Source organism: Rhinolophus hipposideros (assembly GCF_964194185.1).
Source record: "Rhinolophus hipposideros genome assembly, chromosome: 19".
Taxonomy (NCBI): Eukaryota; Metazoa; Chordata; class Mammalia; order Chiroptera; family Rhinolophidae; genus Rhinolophus; species Rhinolophus hipposideros.
This window is the reverse complement of record NC_138065.1, coordinates 1,932,859-1,959,519: the sequence shown is the minus strand read 5'-3', so window position 1 is coordinate 1,959,519 and position 26,661 is coordinate 1,932,859. Positions and strand designations below refer to the sequence as shown.

The 26,661-nt window shown below is 56.2% G+C and overlaps 3 protein-coding genes across 10 annotated transcripts; 1 reads left to right on the top strand and 2 right to left on the bottom strand.

Annotated features, from left to right (window-relative positions):
* The first annotated feature begins 141 nt into the window (after positions 1–141).
* Positions 142–5,003, top strand: MTX1 (metaxin 1). Of its 3 annotated transcripts, none has more exons than XM_081024927.1 (8): positions 142–619; positions 1,632–1,701; positions 1,838–1,917; positions 3,415–3,507; positions 3,667–3,849; positions 3,978–4,054; positions 4,418–4,572; positions 4,666–5,003. In XM_081024927.1, exons 1-8 carry the CDS (start codon positions 539–541, stop codon positions 4,878–4,880), a joined length of 954 nt encoding a protein of 317 aa, XP_080881053.1. In that variant the 5' UTR covers positions 142–538; the 3' UTR covers positions 4,881–5,003. The 3 variants fall into 3 exon arrangements, with proteins under 3 accessions (XP_080881053.1, XP_080881052.1, XP_080881051.1); XM_081024926.1 differs by having other exon boundaries at positions 458–625; XM_081024925.1 differs by having other exon boundaries at positions 499–619; positions 3,415–3,849.
* Positions 1,967–18,761, bottom strand: GBA1 (glucosylceramidase beta 1). Of its 5 annotated transcripts, none has more exons than XM_081024921.1 (14): positions 18,612–18,761; positions 13,585–13,647; positions 11,124–11,224; positions 9,658–9,707; positions 9,218–9,305; positions 8,784–8,975; positions 8,515–8,661; positions 8,108–8,241; positions 7,720–7,892; positions 7,259–7,496; positions 6,732–6,956; positions 6,247–6,410; positions 5,746–5,862; positions 1,967–5,652 (listed from the first exon to the last, which is right to left on the bottom strand). In XM_081024921.1, the coding sequence occupies exons 4-14, from the start codon at positions 9,673–9,675 to the stop codon at positions 5,547–5,549; spliced, it is 1,602 nt and encodes a 533-aa protein (XP_080881047.1). In that variant the 5' UTR covers positions 9,676–9,707; positions 11,124–11,224; positions 13,585–13,647; positions 18,612–18,761; the 3' UTR covers positions 1,967–5,546. The 5 variants fall into 5 exon arrangements, with proteins under 5 accessions (XP_080881047.1, XP_080881049.1, XP_080881048.1 ...); XM_081024923.1 differs by lacking the exon at positions 13,585–13,647 and having other exon boundaries at positions 1,967–4,857; positions 5,545–5,652; XM_081024922.1 differs by lacking the exon at positions 11,124–11,224.
* Positions 18,762–20,479: 1,718 nt separating this feature from the next.
* ENTREP3 (endosomal transmembrane epsin interactor 3) lies at positions 20,480–25,868 on the bottom strand. 2 transcript variants are annotated; one of them, XM_081025992.1, is made up of 12 exons: positions 25,511–25,868; positions 25,257–25,313; positions 24,947–25,057; positions 24,722–24,841; positions 24,485–24,592; positions 23,762–23,937; positions 23,531–23,630; positions 23,145–23,214; positions 22,337–22,882; positions 21,681–21,749; positions 21,318–21,571; positions 20,480–21,223 (listed from the first exon to the last, which is right to left on the bottom strand). In XM_081025992.1, the coding sequence occupies exons 1-12, from the start codon at positions 25,733–25,735 to the stop codon at positions 21,050–21,052; spliced, it is 2,010 nt and encodes a 669-aa protein (XP_080882118.1). In that variant the 5' UTR covers positions 25,736–25,868; the 3' UTR covers positions 20,480–21,049. The 2 variants fall into 2 exon arrangements, with proteins under 2 accessions (XP_080882118.1, XP_080882119.1); XM_081025993.1 differs by having other exon boundaries at positions 23,762–23,934; positions 25,511–25,831.
* Positions 25,869–26,661: the final 793 nt, after the last annotated feature.

Below are 26,661 nucleotides of genomic sequence, written 5' to 3'. Positions count from 1 at the left end.
AGGCCCTAGCCCGGCCACGCTCCGGCCGGCGCCACCGCCCCTGTTTTGTTTCCATGGCGACAGGCGGCGCGGGGCCGGCTCCAAACATAACGCGCTGTGGAAAACATGCGCCTCGGGGGACCCCTCCCGCAGCCCCCGCTCGGGGCCGAGCCCGGAGGGGCCCCGGGGCAGTCCAGGCCACGTGCGGGTCTGCGAGAGCCCCAGAGCCGACCCAGGCGCGCGGGACCCCCTTCTCTCCCGCTGCCGTGCCTCCGGGGGTCCTGGGCTCCCCTCCGCCTGGGCGCCCCGACTCTCCGAGGCGCGCCAGGTCTAAGCCCTCCCCCCTCCCGGTGCTGCCAGTGCATCTGGCGGCGGCCGCCCGCCCAGAAGCAGCCGGCTCCGTCCCGCCGCCTCACGGGCCCCATGAGGCCGCGCCTCCTCCGGGGCCTCCCTCCCCAGGCCGCCTCGAGCGACCCGACGGGCGGCGGCGGAGGGCGGGTCCGCGCTGGGGCGGGGAGCAGCGGGGAGGGAGGTGCTTCCGGGACAGAGGGCGGGCAAGATGGCGGCGCCCATGGAGCTGTTCTGCTGGGCTGGGGGCTGGGGGCTGCCGTCAGTGGACCTGGACAGCCTGGCGGTGCTGGTGAGGGTTGGTGCCGGCGTCCTCTGCTGCGCCCTGGAGGACTAGGGAGGGGGCCCGAACTAGCCGATCATCCGAACTTTGCCAGGGCGCCTCAGCCCGGGCGTTGGGGGGGGAAACTGAGGCAATCGCCGAGAGTGCCAGGCTGATACGGGCTCAGTGCCCTGTGCTTTAGCAGCCTAGGTTTTGTGCAGCAATAGAAAGAGGCCTGGTCGGGGGTTCAAGAAATGGGTTTCAGTCCTCGCCCAGCCATTTACTGGCTGTGTGACCTTGGGGAGATCCGTTCTCCTCTCTGTGCGCTTGTTTCTTCCCCCGAAGCTTCACTAAAGCTGAACAGCCTCAGGGTTCTCAGTCTTGGCATTCCTGTCGTCTCCTCAGCCTCCCTTTCTTCTTGTTCCTCCTCCGCCTCCTCATTAAACAGTGTGTATTGAGCTTATTGTTTTTTGAACCAAAAGGCCCACAGTGAGGCTCTGTAGAGCGAGCTCTGGAGTTAGATTTACTCATTTCATTCAGTCCATCATTTAGTAAGTATGTATTAGGCCTCTTCCAAATACCAAACATTGGCATGCAAAGATAAATAAATAAGTCTCTCCCCTGGAGTTGTTTGCAGAAAGGCAGACATGTCAGCAAAGAAATGGGATAAAATGTTCGGGTGCTAAGGTATGAGTAGCAGCAGGCTACAGGCTACGGGGAAGGGCATGGTCAGTGCCTCTAAGAAAAGGGTATACTGGTTAGAAACAACTTCTGAGGGTAGGTGTTCACCAGGTAGATGGTGGGAGAGGAGACAGAGGGAAGGATTTTTCTGGCTGACTTGTAATCATGGTTGTGTCCATCACCTCAGTCCTGTGTCGCCCTTTGTAAAATGGGCATAGTAATGTTCACCTCTTTTGTGTATGTGTGAGGCAAGTACTAAGCATATACCATAGCACAACAAGTATTCAATAAATGTTATTTCTCTGATTCCCCATGGGGGCCATGTCTCTGGCCTCCCTGCCTTCTGCTTCCTTTCCTGCAGACCTATGCCAGATTTACTGGTGCCCCCCTCAAGGTGCACAAGATCACCAACCCCTGGCGGAGTCCTTCAGGTACCCAGTGTCCCTGGTGGGATGAGGAAGGAGTGAGGGTACAGGGGGAGGAACAGGAGATAGACAGGGACGTGGTGCAGACATGTTTGGACAGGCAGCTAAGGGTCTGGTGGGCATTCTTCTCTCTCAATGTCAGGAACTCTGCCTGCTCTTCGGACCAGTCATGGAGAGGTCATCTCGGTACCACACAAGATCATCACCCACCTTCGAAAAGAGGTAGGTGGCTTGGGTAGGGGGGCTACCAGTGAGAAAAGTTCAGTCCGTTCAGTGCAACATACATTTATTGAGTACCAAGTATATGCCAAGCTAGACACAGGTGGCCCAGAGCTTCAAGGAACAATGGTGTGATGGGGAGACACACACAAGGTTGGTGCGACGCAGTGAGTAGGCCAGAGGTTAGGCTGGGGCATGGTGGGGGCATCCACAGGTACAGTGCGTTCAGCCTGCTGTGCAGGGGGACAGATGACAAGCTGATGACACAAGGAAGGGAAAGGAGAGAAGGGAGCTCAGATGAGCTCAGAAAGGGACTTATAAGGGCCATTGCCTTTTCCCAGGGACCAGGTTGGGCAGGATATGGGGCTCAGGGTGGACAGGGCGTAGAGCCAGGGTAGGGAAGTTGCAAGAGCATGACAAGAGTGGGGAGGCCTCGGCTATGCTATTCCCTCTGTCCTTGACTGTGTGACTTTCGGCAAATCGCTTAACGTCCCACAGCCGTAAGCTCCTGACTTGTAAAACGAGGGGGTTTAGCGAGGATGCTTTCCAAGAGTTCTTCTAGCTTTCTTGGTTTGGTTCCAAAAGGGAACACATTGTCAAAAGTGGGACCCTCTTCTTCATTTCTACTTTCTCCAAAATTAAAGAGCTGGAAAGTTCACGGAGGCTTGGGAGGCACGGAGAGAAGAGATGCAGGTAAAAGCCACAGTTCCCGGCAGGGACTGGATCCCTGCAGTTTCCTTACGTATGAGCATAGCTTTGCCAGTTTCCAGCGTTTTCTCTGGGTAGCCATGTTGGGAGATTAGTGTCCCCATTCCTCAGCGGAGAAAATGAGGCTCAGACTGATTTAAGGATCGTGCTCAGGAGGTTATTTGGGGACAAAGCTTACTCAGGATGTGCAGGTGGAACAGACACTGCTGCCTAGGACGGTGTGGCAGCCTGAGACCTGGGGGTACAGTTGGAATGTGCATGTGATGGTGGAGCCTGGGCCATGGAATGAAATAGAGGAAATCATGAAGAGCTGGGCATTGCAAGAACAAGCCAGGGGGCCCTGGGCATGGGTTCACTGTGTCCCAGGAGCACGAGGATGGCGTCCCTTAGTTCCTAGGCGTGGCTGGAGGCCCAACCTGCCTCTGAGCTCCACGCTGCTAGCTTTGTGGTGTCTGGGTTGGGGAAGTTACCGTTAGAAAGTTGCCGTCAGCAGGCACGTTGCCACCTTTCTGTGGAAACTCTGGGAGCTGGTCCTGGTTTGTGGCTGGGCCTTCCTTCCTCCCCCCAGTAGGCGCGGGACCTTGACGGCCAGCGGGCTCCAAGGCCCAGGCTTCCCGCCAACAGCAACAGGCTACTGGTTGTGCCCAGGCCAGGGGGCCTCGGTGGGAAAAGCTTCTTACTCTGCTTCTGTTACACGCAGAGGCCAGTGGCGGTGGCACCAGACAGGGTGCCCCTGGGGACGTGCCCTGGAATCCCCCAGCATCCATCTCATAGTGGCCGTTTCCTCCACAGAAGTACAATGCTGATTACGACCTATCTGCCCGCCAAGGGGCAGACACCTTGGCCTTCATGTCTCTGCTGGAGGAGAAGTTGCTCCCAGTGCTAGTGAGTGTGGCCAGGCCTGCCAGGGTCCATGGCCAGCGAGGGAGGGGGCAGGCACCCCCCCCCCCAGGCTTGGAGTGGCACGGGGATCGGAAGCCCACCTGGAGTTTGGCAGGTGCACTGGCCCAGACCTGCCTCTCCCTTCCTGTGTACCCAATGCAGATCCATACGTTTTGGGTAGACAGCAAGAACTTCGTGGAAGTGACCCGGAAGTGGTATGCAGAGGCTCTGCCCTTTCCCCTCAACTTCTTCCTGCCTGGCCGCATGCAGAGGCAGCACCTGGAGCGGCTGCAGCTGCTGTGTGGCGAGCACAGGCCTGAGGATGAGGAGGAGCTGGAGAAGGAGGTACGTCTGGGACAGGAGGCTGTTGTACGAGGCGCCCGAGGCTGATGCCAGCAGTGGGAGCACCTCGCAGGGGAGGTGGCCGGCCGGCGCCCGCCCGCAGCCGCAGCCTACCTGTGTCCTCCCTGTAGCTCTACCAAGAGGCTCTGGAATGCCTGACCCTCCTTGCTCAGCGCCTGGGCTCTCACAAATTCTTCTTTGGAGACGCGTGAGTCTGACTCCAGGGGAGTAAGAGGTGGCTGGGAAGATGCCGGCTCAGACGTAGCTGCAGGGGCCGGGGTGGGGGCTGGCTCTGGACAGGAGGTCCTCGGGACAGACCCGGGGTCTGGTGACAGTGGGGCTGTGTGTGGGGCTGGAGCCGCCTCAGTGGTACAGGAGGGTGGGAGGGCCGCCAGGCACGGGAGGGGCCTGCGGGGCAGTCAATGTGCCCTTTATGCAACCCTGGCACAGAGTCCCATTCAGGGCCAGGCTGGCGCCACCTAGGCAGCCCCCCACACCAGGTCCAGACTGTGTCCTCTCCTCCCCTGGCGGCCCAGGGCCACTCCATCCCACCCCTCCCTCTCTGCTGCAGCCCTGCCTCCCTAGACGCCTTTGTCTTCAGCTACCTGGTGCTGCTGCTACAGGCGAAGTTGCCCAGTGGGAAGCTGCAGGCCCACCTGCGGGGGCTGCCCAACCTCTGTGCCTACTGCACCCACATCCTCAGCCTCTACTTCCCCTGGGATGGAGGTAAGGCCAGACGGAAGGGCACCGGCCCCTGGGATAGTGGGCAGGGGGTCCAGGAATGAGCCCCCCCACCCACCTTCCTTCCTTGCCCGTCAGCTGAGGTGCCACCTCCACGCCAGACACCGGCAGGCCCAGAGACTGAGGAGGAGCCGTACGGGCGCCGGAACCAGATCCTCTCCGTGCTGGCGGGGCTGGCGGCTATGGTGGGCTATGCCTTGCTCAGCGGCATTGTCTCTATCCAGCGGGCGGCGCCTGCCCGGACCCCAGACACGCGGGCTCTGGGCATGGCTGAGGAGGACGAAGAGGAATGACTGGTCCTCGTGTTCCCAGGACTGATTTTTCTACTGTCATGCATTCCAGAGAACCCTGTGTCTCCCCATTGTTGGTACAGCCAGAAATGGGGTGTCCCCCCAGAATAAACCTGATCACACTGACTGGGATCAGACATTCCGTCCTTTAAGGGGCCACCATTTTTGCCAGCCGGTGCCGAGGGGCCGTGTGGGTGCCTGAGCCCTCCCACAGTGCCTGGCTTCTTAGCTGCCTGTGCCCTGATCCTGACGCTGCTTGTACAAGGGCCCATGCCTGCATCTCCAGGAAAGACACAGTCCTCGGTTCTGGGTCCAGCTTTCCTAGTCTCTCCGTCCCCCACTCTCCCCCCACTCCCATCTTGTGTTTGTACAGACAGTGAGCTCACCCTGGGCCTGGGCCCAGTTTCCACAGGCAACCAGCACCAAGCACACGGTCACACAAGCTTGGGGGTGGGGGGCCACTGGGCCTCCCCAAGCCTTTCCCGAGGGGCCTCCAGTCCCTGGCACCAGCTAGAGGGGAGAGTGAGTCACCCAAACCGCTGCTCCTGGCTTACACCACCAGCTCACCCCGGCCCTGCTGTACCCTCTAGCCACAGACGGCATGCGAGCTGTCTCTGTCCCTTTTAATGCCCGTGTGGAGCCCAGGCGCCTGCTTGGGCATCTGCACCTTCACTGGCGACGCCACAGATAGGTGTGAATGGAGTAGGCAGGTGAGAGAGTCTCCAGGAAGCCCACAGCAGGATCCTTGATGGTGAGAGGCACATCCTTAGAGGAGCTGCGGGTGGGAGAGGGGCGGGGCTGAGCGTGTGGCCCCACCCCGCCCACTGTCCCGCCCTCAGCCGTCCCCAGGCCCGGCCGCTGCTCTCACCGGTTCAGCACGACCACAACTGCAGAGCCGTCCGGATGCATCAGCGCCACTGTCTCCAAGTCGTTCTTCTCGCTGGCAACCAGCCCCACTCTCTGGGAACCCTCAGGAATAAACTTGCTGAAGTGGGGACAGGCATCGTCAGGGACCCAGGGACCCCAGCCCAGCCCCTCTGCCCCTGCAGGCAACTCAGCTCCCATCGACCTCTCACCCAAGAAGTCACCTCGGAACCCTTGCCCAACCTCCGCCCTAACTCCAGCTCTTGAGCCACACCGCCGCCGGCACGCCCTGCCCTGCTGCCTCCCAGCCCAGCAGCAGGCATTCAGGGGCTGTCGTGTCTGATGCCATCAAGTCACTTCTTGCCCAGATGGTGCAAGAGGGACAGGTGTGCCTCTCTCAAGGTTCCCACCCTAAGCACCTCCCTGCTCCTCGTGTGGGGTGATGTAAGCCGGTGCCGGTGAGGCTGGGCCTGGCGTGGAGTGGGGGTGCCCTTCCTGCACTCACCTGAAGTGGCCGAGGTGGTAGAACATGGGCTGTTTGTAAAACGTGTCCTGGGCAATGTCCACGATGATGGGGCTGTCGACAAAGTTGCGCACCCAGTTGGGTCCCCCTTCAGGGTTCAGGGCGAGGTTCCAGTCGGTCCAGCCGACCACATGGTACAGAAGGTTCTAGGGTGGGAACAGGGCAGAGACAAAGGCTCCACGCTGGGTCCCCAGATAACGTGGTTAAGGGTCACGCCGTGGAGACGGGTTCCGCCGCCTCAGCCCTGGGAGCGGGGCTCGTATCCTTAGCACCTAAGGAGAGACGAGAAACCGACGACTCCGAGGCAGATGGAACTGCCCAAGACCCAAGCCTTCAGAGCGGGTGTGGGGGGGAATCTGAGGGGAAGGCAAGACGGAATCACCACGTCCTGAAATGTGCCGCACAGAGCAAGCCGGCTGGAGACGAGGAAGGACGTGCGGCGTGCGGCGCGGGGGGGCGGGGCTCACCGTGATGATGCTGTGACTGTACTGCATGCCGCGGTCCCAGGAGCCAAGCCGCACACTCTGCTCCCAGAACTTGGAGCCCACGCAGGCCTCCGAGGCAAAGAGCATGGTGTCGGGGAACAGGCGGTGCGTCTCCCCCAAGGTGGCTTTGGCTGGAGCCAGAAAGTCCAGGTACCAATGGACAGCGATGCCATGGACGTACTTAGAGGCCTCTGGATCTGCCAGCACCTGCACCGGGGACGGGGAGGGGAAGGAGGCCACTGAACCGGGGCCCTGCGCAGAGAGCTCTGGACCTGAGAAACGGGCAGTGAGATGAACGCAACTGGAGAGGGCTGAAGGGACACCCACGGGGCCTGGACATCCAGAGGGGTCACCACCATCCCAGCACCCATGGGTGCCACCTGGGCACCTGGACCCAGCCCAGGTGCTCTAGGAATCGAGTTGGGGCAGGGAAGGCACTCTGTTTGGGAGCCAGTCATTTGGATGCTGGATCTGGGGGTCACGGGTACCCATGGAGGTCATGGCCTTACCACCTGTGCCCAGCGGGGCAGCAGCAAGCGCTGGTCATCCAGCATGATCAGACGAACACTGCGGTGCTCACTGTTGGCGAGGGTGGGACCCAGGTCACGAGCAATGAAGTCTCGCTGGTGTTCCGGGGTGAAGCCCAGGCACTGGAAGGGGTACCCGCTAAGCAGCCCGGCAGAGGGCTCGTTCCCGGCTGTCACTGCCCAGAACTGTAACTTATGCTCAGCGTAGGCATCTAGGAACCTGGCAGGGGAAGGGTGTTGTGAGCACGACCACGACAGGGGACCACGACCCTGGGGGGACAGGCCCAGTAAGGGGGAGAAATGGGGGTCACAAATCTGCAACGCCCAGAAAGAAAGGCGAGCTGAGGAGAGGCAGATCTGGAGGCAGTACCAGGTTGGGACACAGAGCAGGGGGTCCCAGAGGGGCGGCTGGTCCAAACCCCACGGCCTTGCTGCTCCCTTACTTGACAAAGTATCTGGCCCAGGTCTGGTGGTAGAGGTCCCCCGGCTGACCCTTGAGTGACCCCTTTCCATTCACTGCCCCATTGGTCTTGAGCCAAGTGGGTGATGTCCAGGGACTGGCGAAGAGTGAGACATGGCGCTTGGCCATCTCTAGGGCTTGGTGAATCAGGGGTATCTAGAAACAAAGGTAGTGAGGAGAGACACCCAGAGTTGGAACATAGACAGACTGGCTCAACCAGTGCATCGGGCCTCGCCATTGGCCCCCGCCCTCCCACCCCCAGGACCAAACAGGGAGCAGGGGCCCGGTTCTGGCTGCACAGTGCGCTAGCCGGAGGCTTCTCAGCCATCAGGCGTCAGGGCCACCAGGGCCTGGGCAGCCACAGTGCCCACCTTGAGCTTCACGTCTTCCTCTGGGAGGCTGAAGTTGAGCAACTGGAAGTCATCAGGGGTGTCGGCATAGGTGTAGGTGCGGATGGAGAAGTCACAGCTGGCCATGGGTACCCTGATGAGGTTGTATTCGATTCCTGCAGAAAAAGAGGGGCATCTGAGCCAGCAGGAGAATGCGGGACACGGCCAACCAGCTTCCAGTCCTAAATGATGTCTGAGTCAGGACCGAAGGGAATGTGGGTTCCCTGAAGCACAGGCCTTCTGAGCCTGCGAGTCCCTGAGCAATCCGTGGGCCACGGCAGAACAACTCTTGTTCATTTGGGCATTAAGAGAGAACCCAGAATCAGGGATGGGTGGAAGTGAGGCTCAAAGCACCAAGCGCACTGTCCTCTCGTCCCCCTCCTCCTCACCTTCTTCAGAGAAGTACGATTTCAGTAGCAGATTCCGGGCAGCAGGTGACAGGGCCAAGATGTTGAGAGCAGCAGCATCTGTCATGGCCCCTCCAAAGCCCTTCACTTTCTGGAACTTCTGATCTGGCTGCAGGGTCAGTAGCAGCCCTGAGGACATTGCAGGGAATCAAGGGTGTCAGCCCACAGGGGAGAAACCCGTGTGATCTCTGGCGCGATTCAGCTCTGGGACGACCCCAGCCTGGCTCAGGGGTGAGGGGTGTACTGGTTACCTGTGCCCGTCCGGTTGGTCTGCACGGTCCCCAGACTCAGCTCCATCCGGCGCCCACTGCGCGTGCTCTCATAGCGGCTGAAGGTGCCAGGGGCAGGCAGGGTCAGGGGGTCAAGGGAGTCACAGTACGTGGCATTGCAGACACAGACCACGGAGCTGTAGCCGAAGCTTTTCGGGATGCAGGGGCGGGCACCTGTGGAGGGAGGGTGGGGCACATGAGCAGAGAGATGGGCTGAAGCACGAGGCCGGGCGATGGCACACTGGTCAGCAGGGAAGCACGCAGGTTTCAGAGGTCCTCCGGCTATCCCCCCACCCCGAGGGCGGTCTCAGTCACTCGGTCACCTACTGAAGTCCACCATCAGTTTGCCAGAAGGCTCCGAAGGACCACAGGCAAGAAGGGAGTCTCGGGTACACCTCCCTCCTCGAGTCACTCACCTGATGCCCAAGATATTGCCTGGAGTAGAAGCAACCCGGTGAGGCTGGCAGCCACCACATGTACCCTGCCCAGGGGCTTGGGACACTCCTGAGAACAGAATGAGGAGAGGATGAAGGGCAAGGTCTCCTCCACCCTGCAATTACTCTCCTGGGCAATGCTCGGCTGCCTGTGGCCGCCCACAGCTTTGTCTCCCACCTTTAATGGGGATGGAACAGGCCCTCTGCTAGTGACAGCTCTCTGCCCACCCCAACCAGGACCCTCCTCCTCCCCTCTACCCACCCATTTCTCCCTCAACCCTTCCCCTCCTCCATCTGTCCCTCCATCAAAGTGCTATGACGGCCTGAGTCCAAGGAGAGTCTGTCATTCATTGAATTCCAGAGCCTGGATGGCCAGGATTCCAGAAGCAGACAAGAGCAGTGGGGAGCCCTGGCTCACTCACCCGTCTGGAAAGCTCCATCACCAGATGAGAAGGCTGCAGGGCTCCCAACCCTTGGAGAAGACAGAGGTTCAGTCAATGAGAATAGGGATGCAGGTACCTGGGTAGCTACCCACAGCGGACTAGCCTTTCGGGTTCTTTCCGGCATAATAGAGTGGATGGGTCATGTGATGACGACGGGACAGTCACATGACACAGGAAGTGAGGCAACTGCAACCATACTTGTCAAGGGCGCCTGGCTTCCTCCAGGCTGTTGGCGATTATAGGGACACCCCGTGAAATTCTGGAATGACAACTTCAGGAAGAATGCAGATCAAAGGGCTACGAGGGGGGTTGGGGAGAGGCTCCCAGATCCCAGAGGATGGGAACCACAGCAGGCACATGACTTTCTTGAGAAAAAATGTGAAAGTCGTACTAACAAAGCTGATACTAATGAAAGACGTTCACTGTGCAGAATACTGGGAGACGATTAAGACAGGCTTTGCCCTGCAGAGGCTCGTGAAGCAGGCGGGGAGTCAGACATGCAGACAAGATAAAGACAGTGTGCGTGGAGGGAGGGAGCTAATCCTGGAAGGCTTCCTGGAAGAGACAGAGCGGGGATTAGTAAGCGGTGAAGTGCAGGGAGGATGGGCCCAGGGCAGAGGGATGGCAGCACCCGAGGGAGGCAGTCGTCAACACTGCACTCTGAGGCCACGCTGGTTTCCTGTCAGATGCGGCTGCGTTCTCACACGATGGGGAGGCTGGGTAAAGCCTTTCAGACACTGAAAGTGTACAGGCTGGAGCCTTAGTCCTGCGCTTACAACCACTTCACACATGGACCACACCACCCCTGACTTAGTGGGAGTGACCCACGCAGTGATGAGCTGAGCAACTCCCTGCCCTTCGGCAGCCGACAACGCAGCCTCCCAGGGTCATTCCTGGAATCAGTGACAGACGCCGGTGTCTGGCACATGCGAGGTGCTCAGCAACTGCTGGCTGTGTCTTTCTGTAATTAGTGAAGTCTTTCCGGGCACACTCCAGGTAAAGTCAATCATTTCTCCTTCTAGGTTTCCATAGCACTTCAGCATTGTCTCCGTGAGGCCTGGGTTTGAAGCCCGGCTCCACTGTTTCCTGGCTGTTTGACCTTCGAGAAATGACTCACTCACTCGAAGTCTCAGTCTCTCACCTATAAAAGGGGAGTGACCGCTGCTACCTCATAGCACTGTTGTAACGCGCAAGTACCAGCATGTGTGTGTCTAGTACGTTGCTGGGCACCAAATATCACAGCAAGTTGCGTCTATGTTTACGGAGTTCTGTCAAAGAATGTCTTACTCATTCTAGGTAGACGGCCTGACATCGAGTGAGGAGGTGACAAACTGCTGAACTGGATTGAACTATCATCACTGTCAGTATGTGCCCCATCCAGACTTCCTGTTTTTCAAGGAAATGCGACACGGGGCTCTCCTGGGAGGAGGACAGGGGATCCATACCTTACTTCCCTCCAGTTCATTCATTCCACACGGCGTTATTGAGCAATGCTTGTAGACATAGTCTGCTCTGTTCGGGGGCCTCCTTCCCTCCCTACTGCGTTCTGCGGGAACAGAGTTTGTGAGACACCATCTCATCCTACAGATTTCTCTCCCAGTCTGATTTTCCCTTGAGGCTTACAGATCTCATCTTCTAAAGCTGGTTATAATAAGGGCTAATATTTAGGGAGTACTTTGTGTGCATTAGACACTTACTCTCATTTCATTCTCACGAGGCAGATACTATTCTTTCCCCCATTTTAGAGATGAGGAGCCTAAGAAAGGTCATTAAGTTGCCCTGAGTCCCCTGACTACTCAGAGTCCCTTGGCTAAACACACCACATATTTAACGAGTGCCTCTGGTATGCCAAATGCTACACGAGGCGCTGCTTGTTTTCCAAAGCTGCTGGGTCAGTCTGCTCTGTGTGCTTTGCATTGTTTTAAAATCGCCCCTTCTTTTTTACAGAGGGTTCTACCTGCCCAAGATGAAGGCCCAGTTGGCTTCTGAAATGCTGGCTACATGGCAACAACATTTCTCCGTGTTCTCCGAGTTCTCCAAAGACACCAGTTAGGGTCTACGGCTTCAACAGCACACCAAAACCCAGAACTCCCAGGATGGGCAAGAATGGTTGGTTTTCAGCTGGGGAGGGGTGGCTCTGCCCCTGTCCCTGAGCGTCACTCTCCCCACCCTCAAGATCTCAGCCTAACAGCCCAAACACCCCCTTTGCATGCCAAGTATTTTCTAACATACTCTTTACGATCCTGAAATAAACGTATAGATACTATGGCTTCCCTACACACATAATTTAAAAGAATCAGTATAGCTGCCTTAATTGGAATATGAAGGGAAAATAATTGGACTATCTTGATAATAAAATATGTTTTCGATAAGAAAAAGCGTAGGCATGATTACCTAGGAGACATAATGTATTCAAATCTTACACTAACCAAAATGGAATAAATTAGGAAATAATAGAAGCAAAACCAGCCCATGTATTAATAAATACTTTCAACATGTAATTTTCATCATGTCATTTTCATAATACATAATTATCATTATGCTGCAAAAGTATTAAATATATGATGAATTGAAATGTTTAAAAGCCAATCTTTATGACTAAGTCAGTGCATTCCACATGTCTCCACAAATTTAATATCCACATGTCTCCACAAATTTATTATTTGATTCTAAGTCTTGACAATTCAATAAGGAAAAGGACAGTCTTTTTAACAAATGGTGCTGAGACAACTGGATATCCACGTGGAAAAGATAAACTTAGACCCTTACCTCACTCCATCATCAAAAATTAAAGCAAAATAGATCCTAGACCCAAATGTAAGAGCCAAAACTACAAAGCTCCTGGAAGAAAGCGTATGAGTAAATCTCTGTGACCTTGGATTCGGCACTGGTTTCTTTGTTCTTTTTTTTAACCAACAATAAACATTTGTTATCTCACACAGTTTTGGTGGGCCAGGAGTGGCCTGGTTGGACAGCTCCGATTTGAGGTTTGTCATGAGACTGTAGCCAAAACGTTGGCACGACTGCAGTCATCTTCATGCTTCACTGGGCTGAACTGTGCTTCCAAGGGGAGCCACTAACTAACACAGGTGGGGAGGCGGAGCTGGCGTTGGCAGGAGGCCTCAGTTCCCTATCATGTGGACTTCTCCACTGGGCTGCTTGAGCGTTCTCACAACATGGTTGCTGGATTCCTCCAGCGTGAGTGACCAAAGACAGAGCAAGGCAGAAGCCACCATGTCCTAGCTCAGGCGTCCTAGCTCACACATCATCATATCTGCAATATCGGTTACACAGGTCTTCCGTATACTGTGTGGTGGGGTGACTAAACAAGGTGTGAACACTGGGACGAGGGGATCGTTTGGGGCCAGCTAGGAGGCAATCTACCACAGTCCATTTTCTGGCCCTCAATAGGTCATGCCTTCCCACATGTAAATACTCTTACCTCCTTCCAAGGTCCCCCAAAGTCTCATCTTATCATAGCTAAAGTCCAGAATCTCATTAGGCAATGGTTTCTTACATATGATCCCAAAACACAAGTGACAGAAGAAAAAAAGATACACTGGACTTCATCAAAACAAAAAGGGAAACGTGTTTGTGCTTCAAAGGATGCCATCGAGAAAGTAAAAAGACAACCCACCTAACGGGACAAAATATTTGCAACCACACATCTGATAAGAGCCTAGTATCTAAAATATACATATGAAGAACTTTTACAACTTAATGGCAAAAAGATAACCCAATTAAAAATGGGCAAAGGATTTAAAGAGACATTTCTTCAAAGATAATATACAAATGGCCAACAAGCACAGGAAAAGATGCTCGACAAACATCAGCCATTACGAAAATGCAAATCAAGGGGTGGCTGGTTAGCTCAGTTGGTTAGAGCATGGTGCCAATAACACTAACCCAAGGCTTACAACCACGGTTTCCAGTTAGATCCCCGCATGGGCCACTGTGAGCTGCGCCCTCCTTAAAAAAGAAAAAAGAAAAGAAAATACAAATCAAAACCACTATGAGATACCACTTTGCATAGGATTGCTATAATAAAAAAGGTGGACAATAACAAGTGTTGGAAAGGATGTGGAGAAATTGGAACGCTCATATGTTACTGGCGGGAATGTCAGATGGTACAGCCGCTGTGGAAGACAGTTTGGTAATTCCTCGAAATGATAACCATAGTTTCCGTGTGACCCAGCAATTCCATTTCTAGGTATTTACTTAAGAGAAATGAAAACATATGCCCTCACGAGGACTTGCTCGTGAATATCTATAGAGCAGCAGTATTCGTGGAAACACCGAAATGTTCATCCACTGGTGAATGAATAAACAAACTGTGGTATTTCCATACAATGGAATACTATGCGGCAATAAAAAGGAACAAAATACTGATACATGCTACGACAGGAGTAAACCTCAAAAACATTATGCGATGTGAAAGAAGCCCGGCAAAGAAGATCACATGTCGTATGTTTCCATTTATACGAAATTCTAGAATAGGCAAAGCTATAAAGACAGAAAAGCAGATTAGTGGTTTCCTGGAGCTGGGGTGGGAATGGAGGTTAACTGTTGCACAACTCAGTAAATTTACTAAAAATCCTTGAACTGTACACTTAAAAGGAGATTTTTATAGTCTGTAAATTTCACCTCAATTAAGCTAGTAAAAATTTTATGACATATTTGCAGTTGGTTCATTGCTTTTGCAGGAACTGCAACTATAGTGTTGAAAATATTCAACTAAATATATTCCATAGTTGGAAGTGCTCTAATACACTGAGTAGGCAGATGCAGTGATTTCAAGGCAATGCAGCTTATTTAAGCTTCCTTCTCCATAATGCTCTTCTAAATTGTTGGACTTTTTCCAGAAGAAAAGTTCTTGTAAATCTTTTCTGCATTATTACGTAATGAAGTCCTGCTGAGTTATATTTGATTTTATATTTGCATATGTTGTTGAGCAGAAATTTCCAAAGTCGAGGAGAATGAGAGACCATTCTTCCTTGTGCAGGCCTGTCCTGCATGTTCTAGAACGTCTACCTTTCCCTGGGCCCCATTAAATCCTCAAAGTGCCTCTTAATCGTGGTCTCCACTAAAGACGCAAGTTCCCAAAATGTCCCCTAGGGGGCGACCACTGCCCTAGGGAGTCGCCTCAAACGCCTTGGACTCTGCGCAGTGTCCACTAGGGGTGTACTAGGTGGCCATAATGTGTTCCTCTGTCCCCTTTTTAAAAGATGTAGCTAAATGCCAGGGATGGACAACTGGGAAATGAAGATAAGGGACGAGCAGAAGGGCAAAAATAGTTTGGCTGACCCAGCAGTGGAGTTCTGATTCCACTTGGGCCAGCCCCGTGCCAGGCTGCGGCTTGGCTCTGACAGCAAACTCCAGCCCTGGAGACTGGTTAGGTTCCATGTCATACGCTCCTTGCTCTTTAAGCCTCAAACCAACTCCCTAAAGAGGATGCCCACCCCCGCCCCCAAGTCCCACTGTCACCTCCAAGGTCAAAACAAAGAGAGACACTGTCTCATTCCATGCACAGAATAGTAGATGCTCAAAAAATACCAGATAGATGAATGAATAAACCAATCAAACCAAGACCCGACCTTTCAGCTCTGACTTCTGATCTGAGGAAGTCCCCCCTCCTCCTGATGACTGGTCCCCAAAATGACTTCTTTCTCCAGTAAGACCCCATCTGCCCCTGACTAGGGTATGGCTTCCCTCCTGCATCCATCTGATCAACCAACTCTTTTTCCCCCAGCTTCATTGAGATGTACTTGACATACAACCTTGTGTAAGTTTAAGAAAATGTACATACTACACAATGATTACAATAGTTTGATTAACCAACTCTTAAACAATAACCACGGCATTCCCGGTAAAGCCCAGTGCAAATGGAAAGGACTTGAACCTCACGCGCTATCCTGTATTTTTTTCTCAAAATAATAGCCAGTCTTTCATGAGTGCTTATTACATGCATTGGCCCGACAGGCCCATGTTACAGATGAGAAGACTGAGACCAAGAGAAGGTAGATAAGTGGCAGAGCGAAGCCTAAATTCAGATCTGTCCTACCCTGAAGCCCAAGCCACTCTTAGTCGTTATGTCCAAGAATGCTCCCTGAAATATGCTCCCTGAAAGAGTCCAAGAAATATGCTCCCTGATATTTCAGGAGCATATTTTTAGCCTTCCTTAATGCTACAAACACGTGCAGAGTAAATTTCATGGGTCCTATTTCTTTGGAACCTCAAAACATTCCACTCAGAGGCAAGCACAGAATCGGGGCTCAGTGTTTGCTGAATGAGTAGGTTGTTATCAATCACAGCCTGCCTGTCGGGTGTTTCAGGGGCATCCTTGGTGTGGTTTGAGGGAATGAACTTCAGAAAGAAAGAACCTAACTCTGAACATGATTATTAGGGTCAGAGGGAGACCCAGTGGAGGGGGCTACCGGAAGGACGGCTACAAATCCTGAACACCCATGCCCTGCTGGCACATTCCCACTGTTCAGAGCCTGAGGGGGCAGGAAGTATAACCGTTCTAGTTATTCAGCCTTTATTTCTTCCCTCCGGTAGTCAAAGGAGACGCGTGTCCAAGACCTCTACCTCATTTCTTGCTTCCTCTGGCCGCCACCCTTTCTCTCTTGTCCCCTAAAGGAGAAGACACGTGGAAGGGTGTTTTAGCATGGACACCGGAGGGATTTCACAGATTTAAATCCTGGCTTCATGACTCCCTACCTCTGAGGTACTGGGAAGTTATTGACTTCTTGAGCTTGTTTCCTCATCTCCAAACCTCTTGCCTCAAGGGTTGTTAGGAGGATTTAATGCAACACTGCATGTAATGTTATTGTTCATGCCAAACTTACACTCGATGAGCCCTCTCTCAGACTTCCTCCTCTCCAAAGGCCACCTCGGCCCTCCTCGCTCCAAAACCGCTCTCACCTGACTTTTTACCTCAGTTGACACGGGACCCCTCCCTTCTTGAGGTGCTCTCCTTTGTTCCCATGACTCTGCCCTCTCCTGGTTGGATGTCGCCCCCACTTTTCTGGCTGCTCCTTCTCCTTTGCAGGCTTCCCCTCCTCTTTCTGCCTGCGGGTGTTTTTTGAGGTTTTATCCGAGGCCTTGTCTTCTCACGCCCACTCCGCAGAGACAACCCCATGGCTTCGATTACCTTCTAGTCGCTTTTGGTTCCCAAATCTCCACCTCCAACCCCAATCTTTCTCCTGCGGTGGAATGCAATCTCACGTGGCCATGAGAAGTCTGCCTTCCAGACCTTTCCTCTGTGTGTCTCCCATACACCGCAGCAGGACCATCATGAGATCATCGTCTCCCCCAGCCAAGCCCGCTCTTCCTCCTGTGTTCTTTCCCCACGAATGGAAGCCCTTCCTCCCGGAACCTGGGGCTCCTTCCTGACTGTACCCCCTGTCCTCTTCTCCCCATCATTTCTCTCCTAGACTACAGAAGCATCTCTCTCTTGGCCTCCTAACCTCCCCTTTTCTCCTCCAATCCATTCTCCAAGAAGAACTGGATGGTCTAATTAAAATATAAATTCTGAAGCTACTCTGTCCGTCCTCCACTCCTTCAGTGGCTTCCACACTGCCCTTAAGAAGGCTTCCGGGATCTTTGTCCCACCCTCACGTCTCACCCCTCCATGTGCACCATTTGCTCCATTCGGCCGCGTCCCATTTCCTTTCATAGGCTGCGTTCCACCTTGCCTCTGCTCTCCTCTATGCCACCAGTCCTTTTTCTGTCTTGAAAACAATGAGTAACTCCTCTTTTCCATCACGAATGCCTCAGCCTTACTATTATTGCCATCAGTACCGTTTTCCTGACACCTCTGGCTGGATTAGGCACCCCTTCAATGAGCTCCCCAACTCACACATTCAACAAATCACGGGCGTCTACTCCGTGCCGGGCACTGTTCTGGATCCTGGGGCTACAGCAACAAATACGATGATTAAGCTCCTAGCCGTTTGGAGCTTCTGTCCTAGAAGCTGGTAGACACAAAACCAGGCAATCTCATGTGGCCATGAGAACTATGAAGAAAACAAAGCGGTAGGGAGTGCCGGGTAGAGCCAGTGAGGGGGATAATTGCAAGACATGACTTTAGAGAAGGAGGCCGGGGGCCAGCTTCTGCAGGGCCCTGGGGGCCAAGGAGTCTGAATTTTGTTCTAAGATGGAAATCCACTGGAGAGTTTGGTGCAGGGAAGTGAGAAGATCAGATTTATATTTTTAAAAGGTCGGTTTGGCTGCTGTGTAGAAATCAGACTGCAGGGGGCAAGTGCCGAGACAGGGAGACCAGCGCCAGTTGGAACCTGCCACAGGACTTGTCCCCTTGGCCACAGGACTTGTCCCCTTGTTGTACATCCTTCGAACCTGAGTCCTCGCAAAGGGTCTTCCCTCGGTATGCAGCCCTGTTCACCTCCATTTAGCCTAGTTGATGCCTATTCATCTTTCAGACGTCGTTTTCTCCAAAACCTTCTCTCCCTCCACACTCACCTCTCCTGTAACACAAGCTCATAGCCCTTCCGTCTCCTTCGCAGCTCTTATCACAATGAACCAATTGTACAAGTGGCCTAACGGCAGTCACGGCGCCCCGTGGCCTGCTAACCCGTTTGCCCGCCGTGGGGCCGGCGCGTCAGCCCAGGCGGCTGTGGACCAGTGTGTCCCGGCTCCCAGGCGTGTCCGCGGGGCGCGCGGGGCGCGGGGCGCGGGTCCAGGGGCCACTGAACGTGTGTCATCACTGACGACGACATCAATTACACGGACCTTCTTCGCCCTCCACCCCTCAAAAAACAAGAGGAGGATTCGAAGATTCGATCCCTTCTTCTTCACTATTAAATCACGACCATCCCTACAAATAACACCAATGATGACGAAAAGGAGAAGGGCAAACGCAGGCAGCGGCGAGTTAAGACGCAAACGGGGCGACAGCCGCACAGTGCGCCTACCGTGGGCGAAGCGAAACAGCAACCCCATCCGGAGGCGAAGGGAAATCCCCCCGCAGCCCCGCAGAGCGGGGGGTGGGGCCGCACGCGGGGGCTCCGCAGAGCGCGCGCCGGGGAGGCTGCGCCCCCGAGACGCGCATCCGCGAGACGCGCAGGAGGCGGGGCGGGACCGGGCCTCTCCTGGGAAGTCAGGGGGCGGGACGCAGGCCCCTTCCGCGCTCCCTATTGGTCTTCCTAGGGACGAACGGTTCTCGTTGACCAGCCGTGGCCCAGATGCGGCGCAAGCGTATTCGGGGGTCTACTGGGCGGCGAGAAGCGCGCGTGCGCCTGGGCGTACACCCGCCAGCGCGCTGTCAGGGGCGGGGGGAGCCTGAGTTCCCTCGATGGGTCCAGCCCCCGGGCGTTGAGCGGGATTCTCGAGCTTCCTCCCCCGAGAACCTCTGGATAGGGAACATTCAGTGCCCAGAAACTGTCCCTTTGGGAGCACCAATTTCTAGTCGTTCCTACCTCATTTTGTCGTTGTTATGATGGTGAATTATTCAAGAAGCCTCGCAGCCTGCCGCCATCTGTGGACAGCGCCCCTCCTTCCTCCCTGCCTTCCCTGCGGGGCACGCGGCTGTCGCCAAAATCATAGGGTCTTTCCAGGCTCCACTCTGCTACTTAAGTGACTTGAGTGTGTTGAGGACCTACTAAGTGTTAGACCCAGGGCAGTGAGCCAGTCCTTGCTCTCAGCTTACATGGGATCACACAGACGAAACCAAGGCAAGTTTAGATAGTGCCAAGTGCCCCCAAACGATGTGAGAGAATGACTGGGGTGGGGGTGCGGGTGCTCAGTGGGCAGGTGAGCATGGAACTAGGACCCCAATTAGGTAAAGGCAGTGGCCACAGGATAGCGCGTTTAATGCTTGGGAACGAGCTGGCGAAAAGGCGCTGACCATCGTCTCAGAAGCAGTTTGGAGATTATTCTAAACACAATGGGAAGCCATTCGATTTGGGCGGAACTTTGATGTGACATGCTTTCTTATCATTTGGCCGAGTGGAGCACGGATTGTTAGTTAGAATGGAAATAGATCCATGTAGAGGCTGGCAGCTTGAACTGGGTGGCTGGTGAGATGTGGACGAATTCAGGATCGGATGGGATGTGTTGCTGGAGGGCAAAGAAATCAGGATGAGTCCCAAGCTGCTGGAATGTGCAGCTGTGTGAGTGGCGGCGCCACTTGTTGAGAAGGAACAGTTGCAAGAGGAACAGGTACTGGGGGTGGGAATCAAGAGTTCAGTTGTGACCTTGTTGAGGCTGAGATGCCCTTAGACATCCCAGAAGAGATTCGAGTTGGACGTAGGAGCACATGGAGAGGTCAAGGAGGGACTTCTCCATGAACACATAGCTGGTATTTAAAGCCTTGGAGCCGTGGGTTTTGGTAGAGACATCAACAGAGTGGAAGTAGAAAAGGGCCGAGGGGAGAGCCCTGGGGCCCGCCAGAGTTAAGCAGTCCAGTAAAGTATGAAAATTGCAAAGGATAACGAGAGGGTACAGTAGGAGGAAAAAGAGGAGAATATGTCTTCAAAGACTAGAAAGGGAAAAAGTCAAGAGGAAAGATGCAGATTTTCTGAGTAAATGCTTCTTAGAGGTCAAGTGAGATGCAGGTAGAGAAACGGTCACTGGGTCTGGTATCTTTTGGTTACTGAAAACAGTAGCGCCTGAGGAGAGGTAGAGTAAGGAGCTGTGGGAGTGAGTAAGTGCAGGGAAGGAAGAAAACCTTTTTCTATGAAAAGGAGAGATACAGTGTGGCAGCTAGAAAGAAATGTGCGAGTTTTGGGAGAGTTTTAGACGCTAGAACAAATTTCATTGGTGATAAAGCATGATCCAGAAGAGAAGGGGAAAACTGAAATTTATTGAAGGCTTAGTGTGTGAAGGCTTCTTAGCTTTAGAAACATTTGTCCTCACCATTTTTTACAGGTCAGGCAATGGAGGTTAAATAACTTGCCCAAGGTCATGCAGCTAGAGGTGGCAGAGCTGAGAGGCCAGCCAGATTTTTATGACTTCATGCCTCACCACCCAATTGCACAGACACACAGCCCCCTATGCTTAAACACCCGGGACATGCCTTGTCCGGCCCATAGTTGTTGCCCTGGCAAATCAAAGAGAGCTACTCTCGTGCTGGGGGGTCAGGACTTTTCCTCCTCCAGTGCTGTAAGCAGGGGCATCTCCCCCACAGGCTGAACACCCATGCACCACAGGACAGAAGGTCTCCCAGGCCAGAGGAGCAGAGGCAAGCAGCAGGAGCCCCCAGAGGTAGGAGGGAAAGGGATTCTTTTGGGGGGTGTTCAGCGGATTTCTTTTTGTGCCAGCCAGTGCAAAGGGATGCTGGGGGCTGCTGGTCCCAACCAGCTGGTGCCTACGGCCCCAGTATTCATCTGTTCAGTGTGGCAAGAAGCCCAGGTCACAGCCCAGTCTCCCGGCTGCCCCCATTGAGGCTGAGGCTGTGGGGTCGGGTACCGCGCTCCAGCCGGCGGCCAGACAGGAGGCGCCGCAGGGAGGAGCCGGAGCTCAGATCGCCACAGCTTCGAAGGTGGAGGCTCTCTCGGCCTGGCCGGCCCCATGGGCTCCGGGGCACCTGAAGGGACACAGGAGTGGGCATCAGTGTGGCCCAACCCAACCGGAAGCTCCAGGCTTTCCTGGGTATCTTCCCAGACCCCCCTAATGCCTACCTGCTTATGCCCATGGGCTCCATTCCCACTGGGCTCTGGGGCCTTCCTGGACATCTGGAGGAAACGAGTGACCAGGCCCCGGCCTGGCCAGCTGCCCTTCAGGTCCCCCAGGGAATGGGCGGGTGCAGGGCCCGAGGGCAGGGGGACCTTCTGGAAGGTGGGCACAGGGCGCCGTTTCTCGGCTGAATGGGCACGCAGCAGCTTGGGGGATGGGCATCGGGCTAGACGGAAGAGGCAGGCATCAGAGCAGAGCCCTGCAGAGAGAGACAGAGAGGTTGTGGGTGGAAAGGGACACGGACACACATGCAGAGTGCCAGGCAGCACGCCCTGCCCCGACCCCTGGGCACTGACCACATGCCTGACCTGTATCTGCAGAGGAAACAGAAGCAACTTCTTCCTCAAGCACTTTGGTATAAAGGTCCCTGAAGTCAGCTGGGGAGAGAAACGGACCTAGTGGGCATGCTCAGTGGACACGCCCACGCAGCCCACAGCCCTCCTGTGAGAATTCAAGTCCAGAGGCGCTTTCACAGGTCCCAGGCCCCATCCCCTCTGCTCTGAGATGGGACAGTTAGTTCACCAACAAGGGGAGGGGGGGTGGCGGCATGTTCACAGTGGCGACCTCCCTGGGGCGGGCACACATGGGGGTAATGAGCACTTCCTGTGCCCAGGCTAAGCATTTTCCTCGCGTTATCTCATTTCTCAGTAACTCTACGGTACCTATGGTGGGGGTACCATTGTGACACCTGTTTTACAGGTGAGACATTGAGGCTTCGTAACTGGCCCAAGCTGGGAGTTATAAAATTGGGTTTCAAAGAACTAATCCTGCTCCTTCAGCCACGAAGCTACACTGATGTTGTTTTTTCTAGGAGGTGAACACTCGAGCAGTGTCTGCCGCAGGGGCGACTCACCCTTTCTCCTCGGGGACCTCGACAGTGTCCCAGATCTCTGGCAGCACTGGCCTGCCACCTCCCGGTACCTACCCTCCTGAACCTTGGTGGGGGTAGGGGGGTGCTGCTCACCGGTGTCGCTGGAGGTGGTGATGCCGGGGTCACTGTGGGACCGTGGCAGCAGCAGCGGGGACGGGGGAGCCGGATGAGGAGGCCGGTGCCCCGGTGGGGTGAGGGAACCTGAGCTATCGCTGAAGCGGCGGGTGGGGGCGCGGGTGGGAGCGGCTGCAGCTGGCCGGCTGCCTCCCCGGGGGACCCGGCGCCTCAGCTCCGGGAAGCAGGGTCCCGCCCAGGGCGGCCAGCCCTCCAGCCGGTGACAGCTGCGGGCGGCTGTCGGGGCACCCAGCGGGGGTGGGGCCTCCGGGGCAGAGCAGGAATAGGAGCGGGCGGCCCGCGGCGGCCGTCGGGGCAGCGGGCTGTCCTCAAAGGGGCCGCGCAGGCCGCAGTCCAGGCTGAGGCAGTAACCCGCGCGGCTACGCTGAATGGAGCGGAAGAGCACATAGTCCACGGAGCGCACGGAGCCCTGCAGCTCCAGCAGGCAGGAGTCCTCGGACGGGCTGGAGCCCCCGGGGAGGTCGCCGATGGCTGACAGCACCAGAGATCCGCTGTCCATGGACACTGTGGGCGGCAGGGGGCGCTGGGTAGCACCAGCCCCACCCGGCCTGGGCAGTTCTTCTCCGGCCCAGCCTCTGGGGGGCCACGCTGCCTCCAGTTTTATCTCAAAGGAGACAGATAAGTCCAGGGTTCCAAGAAGCCACCGCCCTCGCTTGTCCCTACACCACCAACTCAGCCTCCTCTCCCCCTTTTTTGCTCCGCCCCCAGCTCTGCCATCCTAGGCGCCGGCCCTTGTGTGTGCCCCCACCCACCACCTTCTGCTCACCATCCACAATGGAGGCCACTCTCTCGCAGATGCAGGAGCTGTCATGAAGCTGAGGGTCAAACAGAGTGGCCTGCAGAAGGCACAAGGGTCAAGAGTCCAGCCCCACACACTGACACGGCACCCCCGTGTGCTGGACAGCGCACTGGGGGCCTGGAGTGCAGTCCAGCTGTGTCCCTTTGCATGTGGGCCTCAGTTCCCACGTGTGTAAAATAGAAATAATAGTTCCTACCCCACGTACCTCACTGTGCTCTAGGGAAGATCAAAGTGGTGCATTAGTGTTATAAGACCCTGAGAACTATTATCTGTATCCGGTGACTATGGCCAACTCACTCAGCTTTCCGGGCTCTAGCCCAGGCGCCCTCACCCATACCAAACCCTGTTCTTACCTGGCTGTCTCCTCGTAGCCCCATGACGGCCTCATAAGAAGGGGGGCAATCAGTAGGGTACGAGGGCACTGGGCTGTCCATGGAGCCATTGTAGGTGATACTGGCAGGAGGGGGGAGAGGGTCAAAGCCTGGAGAGCTCCTGCTCCACAAAGACCCTCCCCACCAGCCCAGGCTGCAGCCCCGCCCCCTCCCCCTGCCGTAGTTCCCTCGGCGGGGTCCAGCAGGCCTCACCTCTGTGCATCTGTTTCTGAGCTGCAGGTGTACTCTGGGGGATAGTAGGGAGGTGGGGGTACAGGTGGTACAAATTCCTCCAAGTCCAGCATGGTGTGCAGGAGAGGGGCTGGGGGCGAGGACGTACAGCCCAGAGGCCCCAGGGGGCCTGAGACTGAGCGCTCAGGAGCCAGCTGCTGGGGAGCAAGCAGGTCAGCAAGCCTGGTTTCTGGGAACGCAGCTCCTAGGCTCCCAAACTCCTCACATATCTACATTTTTCTGGCCCCACCCACTCCAAGAAGCTCAGTTTGGGCCCCTCCCTCAGTCGGAACAAGCTCCTCCTCTAACCCTGCCCCCACCAAGGACCTCCAGCTCTGGCCCTGCCCATCTAGAAACGACTCCTTTATGATCTGGTCTGTACCCAGAATCACCACCTGCTCTCTGTCGCCTCCAGAACACCAACCCTTTATCCCCACCCCCATCTAGGACCTTCTTGACTCCGCCTAACTTCTACTCCCACTCTCTAAGCCCCCTGCGCTGGCCCCAGACTGGAATGACATACTTCTTTCACTCCCTGTCATTCCCCTCCTCGCCCCCCTCTTTGGTCCCCCAAGCATCCCTACAATAATAGACATGCCCCATAGGTGGGCCACAGCCCAGAAGCCCGCGCTTTAGCTACACCCCCTCAACCCGAGAACCCGCCCCCATCATACTTGCTTGGCATTGACCCTGGCCCCCCCTCACCGTGTGCACAAGGTCCAGGGAGAAGATTTGGATGCAGCAGACAATAGCTGAGAGGGTACAGATTATGGCGGCACAAATGGTGAGCCCACAGACGCTGAAGAGCAGATTCTGGGGAAGGAAGGGGGATGTGAGAGCGGCCTGGGGAGGGGTAAATCCCACAGGTTCGGCCTGTGAGGACCCCAGGAGGGGACGCATGCGAAAGGAATAAGAATGGTGCAGGTGGGTGTGCGTGCTCACCTTGAGGGCCTCTCGGGCTTCATCACAGGTGGAGTTAGGGGCAACTTTCAGTTCCTGCCCTGAGCCCTGACAGGGCCGGAGGAGGGTAACGGAGGGGCAGCACACACACTCCTTTCCTTCCTGAGTGGAAGTGGGGACGGTGAGGCAGTCTGAGTCAGGACACACCCCGGTGTCCCACACAGCTCCCCCAACTACTTCTCTCGGCTCACCCTCCTCAGATCTCACCATGGAGCAGTCTCGGAAGTCCCGGGCCAGCTGGGCATTCTTACAGGACAGAACAGAGCCGGCCATGCTCAGCATGACACACAGCACCGACAGCAATGAGAAGAAGGAGATCTGGGGGGAAAAGGGTGCAGGTTCAGGCCGGGACCCTCAGGAGTGCCCCTCCACCATGGAGGGCACCACCCTTCCTCACACACACTTGTGCCAGGCTGACAGGAACTGGAGAGCCAGTTCCCTTCTCGAGGGCATAAAGGGACAGCCCCTCAGGTGCTGGGCACCTGCCCCCCAGTGGGCACCAGACCCTGGCACCTACCACTAGAGTGAATGGCCGCTTCCAGGACACAATGCCAACCACCCCGGAGAACGCCAGCTGGGGACAGAGTGGGCACAGGCTCAGCCTGGCAGGGGAGGCACCTGAGTGAGCTCCTCACCACAGGGTGCACTCAGCCCTGTAAGGAAGGAGAGGACCAGGAGAGGGAGGAGAGGCCAGGATTTGGACTGGCAGCTGGTGTGGAGGGGTGGGGCCCAAGGAGCCGCCCCCACCCAACCACTGTGCACCCAACTCACCGAGAATCCAGCCCAAGATGGGCAGGACCTCTTGATGCTCTCGGTGGTGGTAACGGAGGAGGCCACCATGCTGAAGGTGACCACCAGGATGCCCAGGAGCACCTGGGCCAGCCCCAGCGTGAGCAGGGCCTGCAACCAGGGGCGGTGGAGGCGGAGGTGGGTAAGGCCCCGGGTGCTGGGCCGGCTGGTAAGCGAGCGGCTGGAGTCACTAGGCGAGGGCATCATGCCTGCCGCCCGGTTGTTTGAGCCTCGCTCGGCCCCCCCTGGCGCTTGGGAGCATCTCAGAGGCGCCCAAGGCCCCGTCCCTCCTCTCCACCCGCCTCGCTCTAGAGCCCACCCCCTGGCTGGGTCCCCTGGGGCATGGCCCAGGGACTCCAGCTGGGAGGCTCCCCAAGGGAGGGGCGTCACGGAGGGGCCGCGGAGTACTCCCTCCCCAGCACGGGCACTGGACGGGCACCGTGCCCGGGACGGCGATGAGGACGCCGGGGCACAGGCTCATCGCATCTCTAGGGAAGAGAGGCAACGAGAAGGGCTGGTTCGGGAGTGAGGAGAGGGCGGCGGTCCGCAACCCAGGGAAGGGTGGGGAGGGTAAAGACAAGAAGGATGGGAAAGAAGTCCAAAGAGGGGAGGGGTCGGCGTGGGTGACTCTGGAGGAGCGGTCGGTGTGCCCGCGGAGTGTCCAGTGGGATCCAGGGCCTCCTGGTGGGGAGAGGCCACAGCTCCGCTGTCCCCTGGGTCGCCTGCCTCGCTCCCCTCCCCACCACGATCCGCTCCCCCAGCTCGGGCTGCAGCGGGTCTGGGACTGGAGGTGGGGGGGTGGGGATGGGGATGGTGCGAGAGGAGGGGCGTGGCGTGGCGGCGCTGGCCGGCGCGGTGCACCTCGGGAGTTGTAGTCCCGACAGACACGCTGTGGGAGGGGAGAGCAGGAGCCGCGACATATCCGGCGGGCGTGCTCTCCAGCCCCTGCCTCTCCTTGGACCGAGGCCCAAGCTAACATCACTTTCGGGGCCCTCTTGAGCCCCACCCAGCCTCTCAGGCCCCTGGGCCCTCTGTGTTCCCAGCAGAGGCAGTGGTTCTTTCCCGGCATTAATGGAGAGGCTCCGGGATTCCACGCCCAACCGTGGGCTGCCCTCCCTCTTCCTGCACCAGCT

Bases quoted from the DNA above. Each gene is read 5' to 3' on its own strand.
- MTX1 (XM_081024925.1), top strand. From the start codon at position 539: ATGGCGGCGCCCATGGAGCTGTTCTGCTGGGCTGGGGGCTGGGGGCTG. The intron at 1,702-1,837 runs GTACCCAGTGTC...TCTCAATGTCAG, and splicing joins CCCCTGGCGGAGTCCTTCAG to GAACTCTGCCTGCTCTTCGG. The intron at 3,850-3,977 runs GTACGTCTGGGA...TCCTCCCTGTAG, and splicing joins AGGAGGAGCTGGAGAAGGAG to CTCTACCAAGAGGCTCTGGA.
- ENTREP3 (XM_081025992.1), bottom strand. From the start codon at position 25,735: ATGATGCCCTCGCCTAGTGACTCCAGCCGCTCGCTTACCAGCCGGCCC. The intron at 23,215-23,530 runs GTAAGAACAGGG...TGCCTTCTGCAG, and splicing joins GGCTACGAGGAGACAGCCAG to GCCACTCTGTTTGACCCTCA. The intron at 21,224-21,317 runs GTAGGCATTAGG...GTGTCCCTTCAG, and splicing joins GAGCCCATGGGCATAAGCAG to GTGCCCCGGAGCCCATGGGG.
- GBA1 (XM_081024924.1), bottom strand. From the start codon at position 10,569: ATGACCCTGGGAGGCTGCGTTGTCGGCTGCCGAAGGGCAGGGAGTTGC. The intron at 9,708-10,502 runs GTCACTCCCACT...GTCTTCTCCAAG, and splicing joins CTCAGCTCATCACTGCGTGG to GGTTGGGAGCCCTGCAGCCT. The intron at 5,863-6,246 runs GTGAGTGCAGGA...TCCCCACTTCAG, and splicing joins TACCACCTCGGCCACTTCAG to CAAGTTTATTCCTGAGGGTT.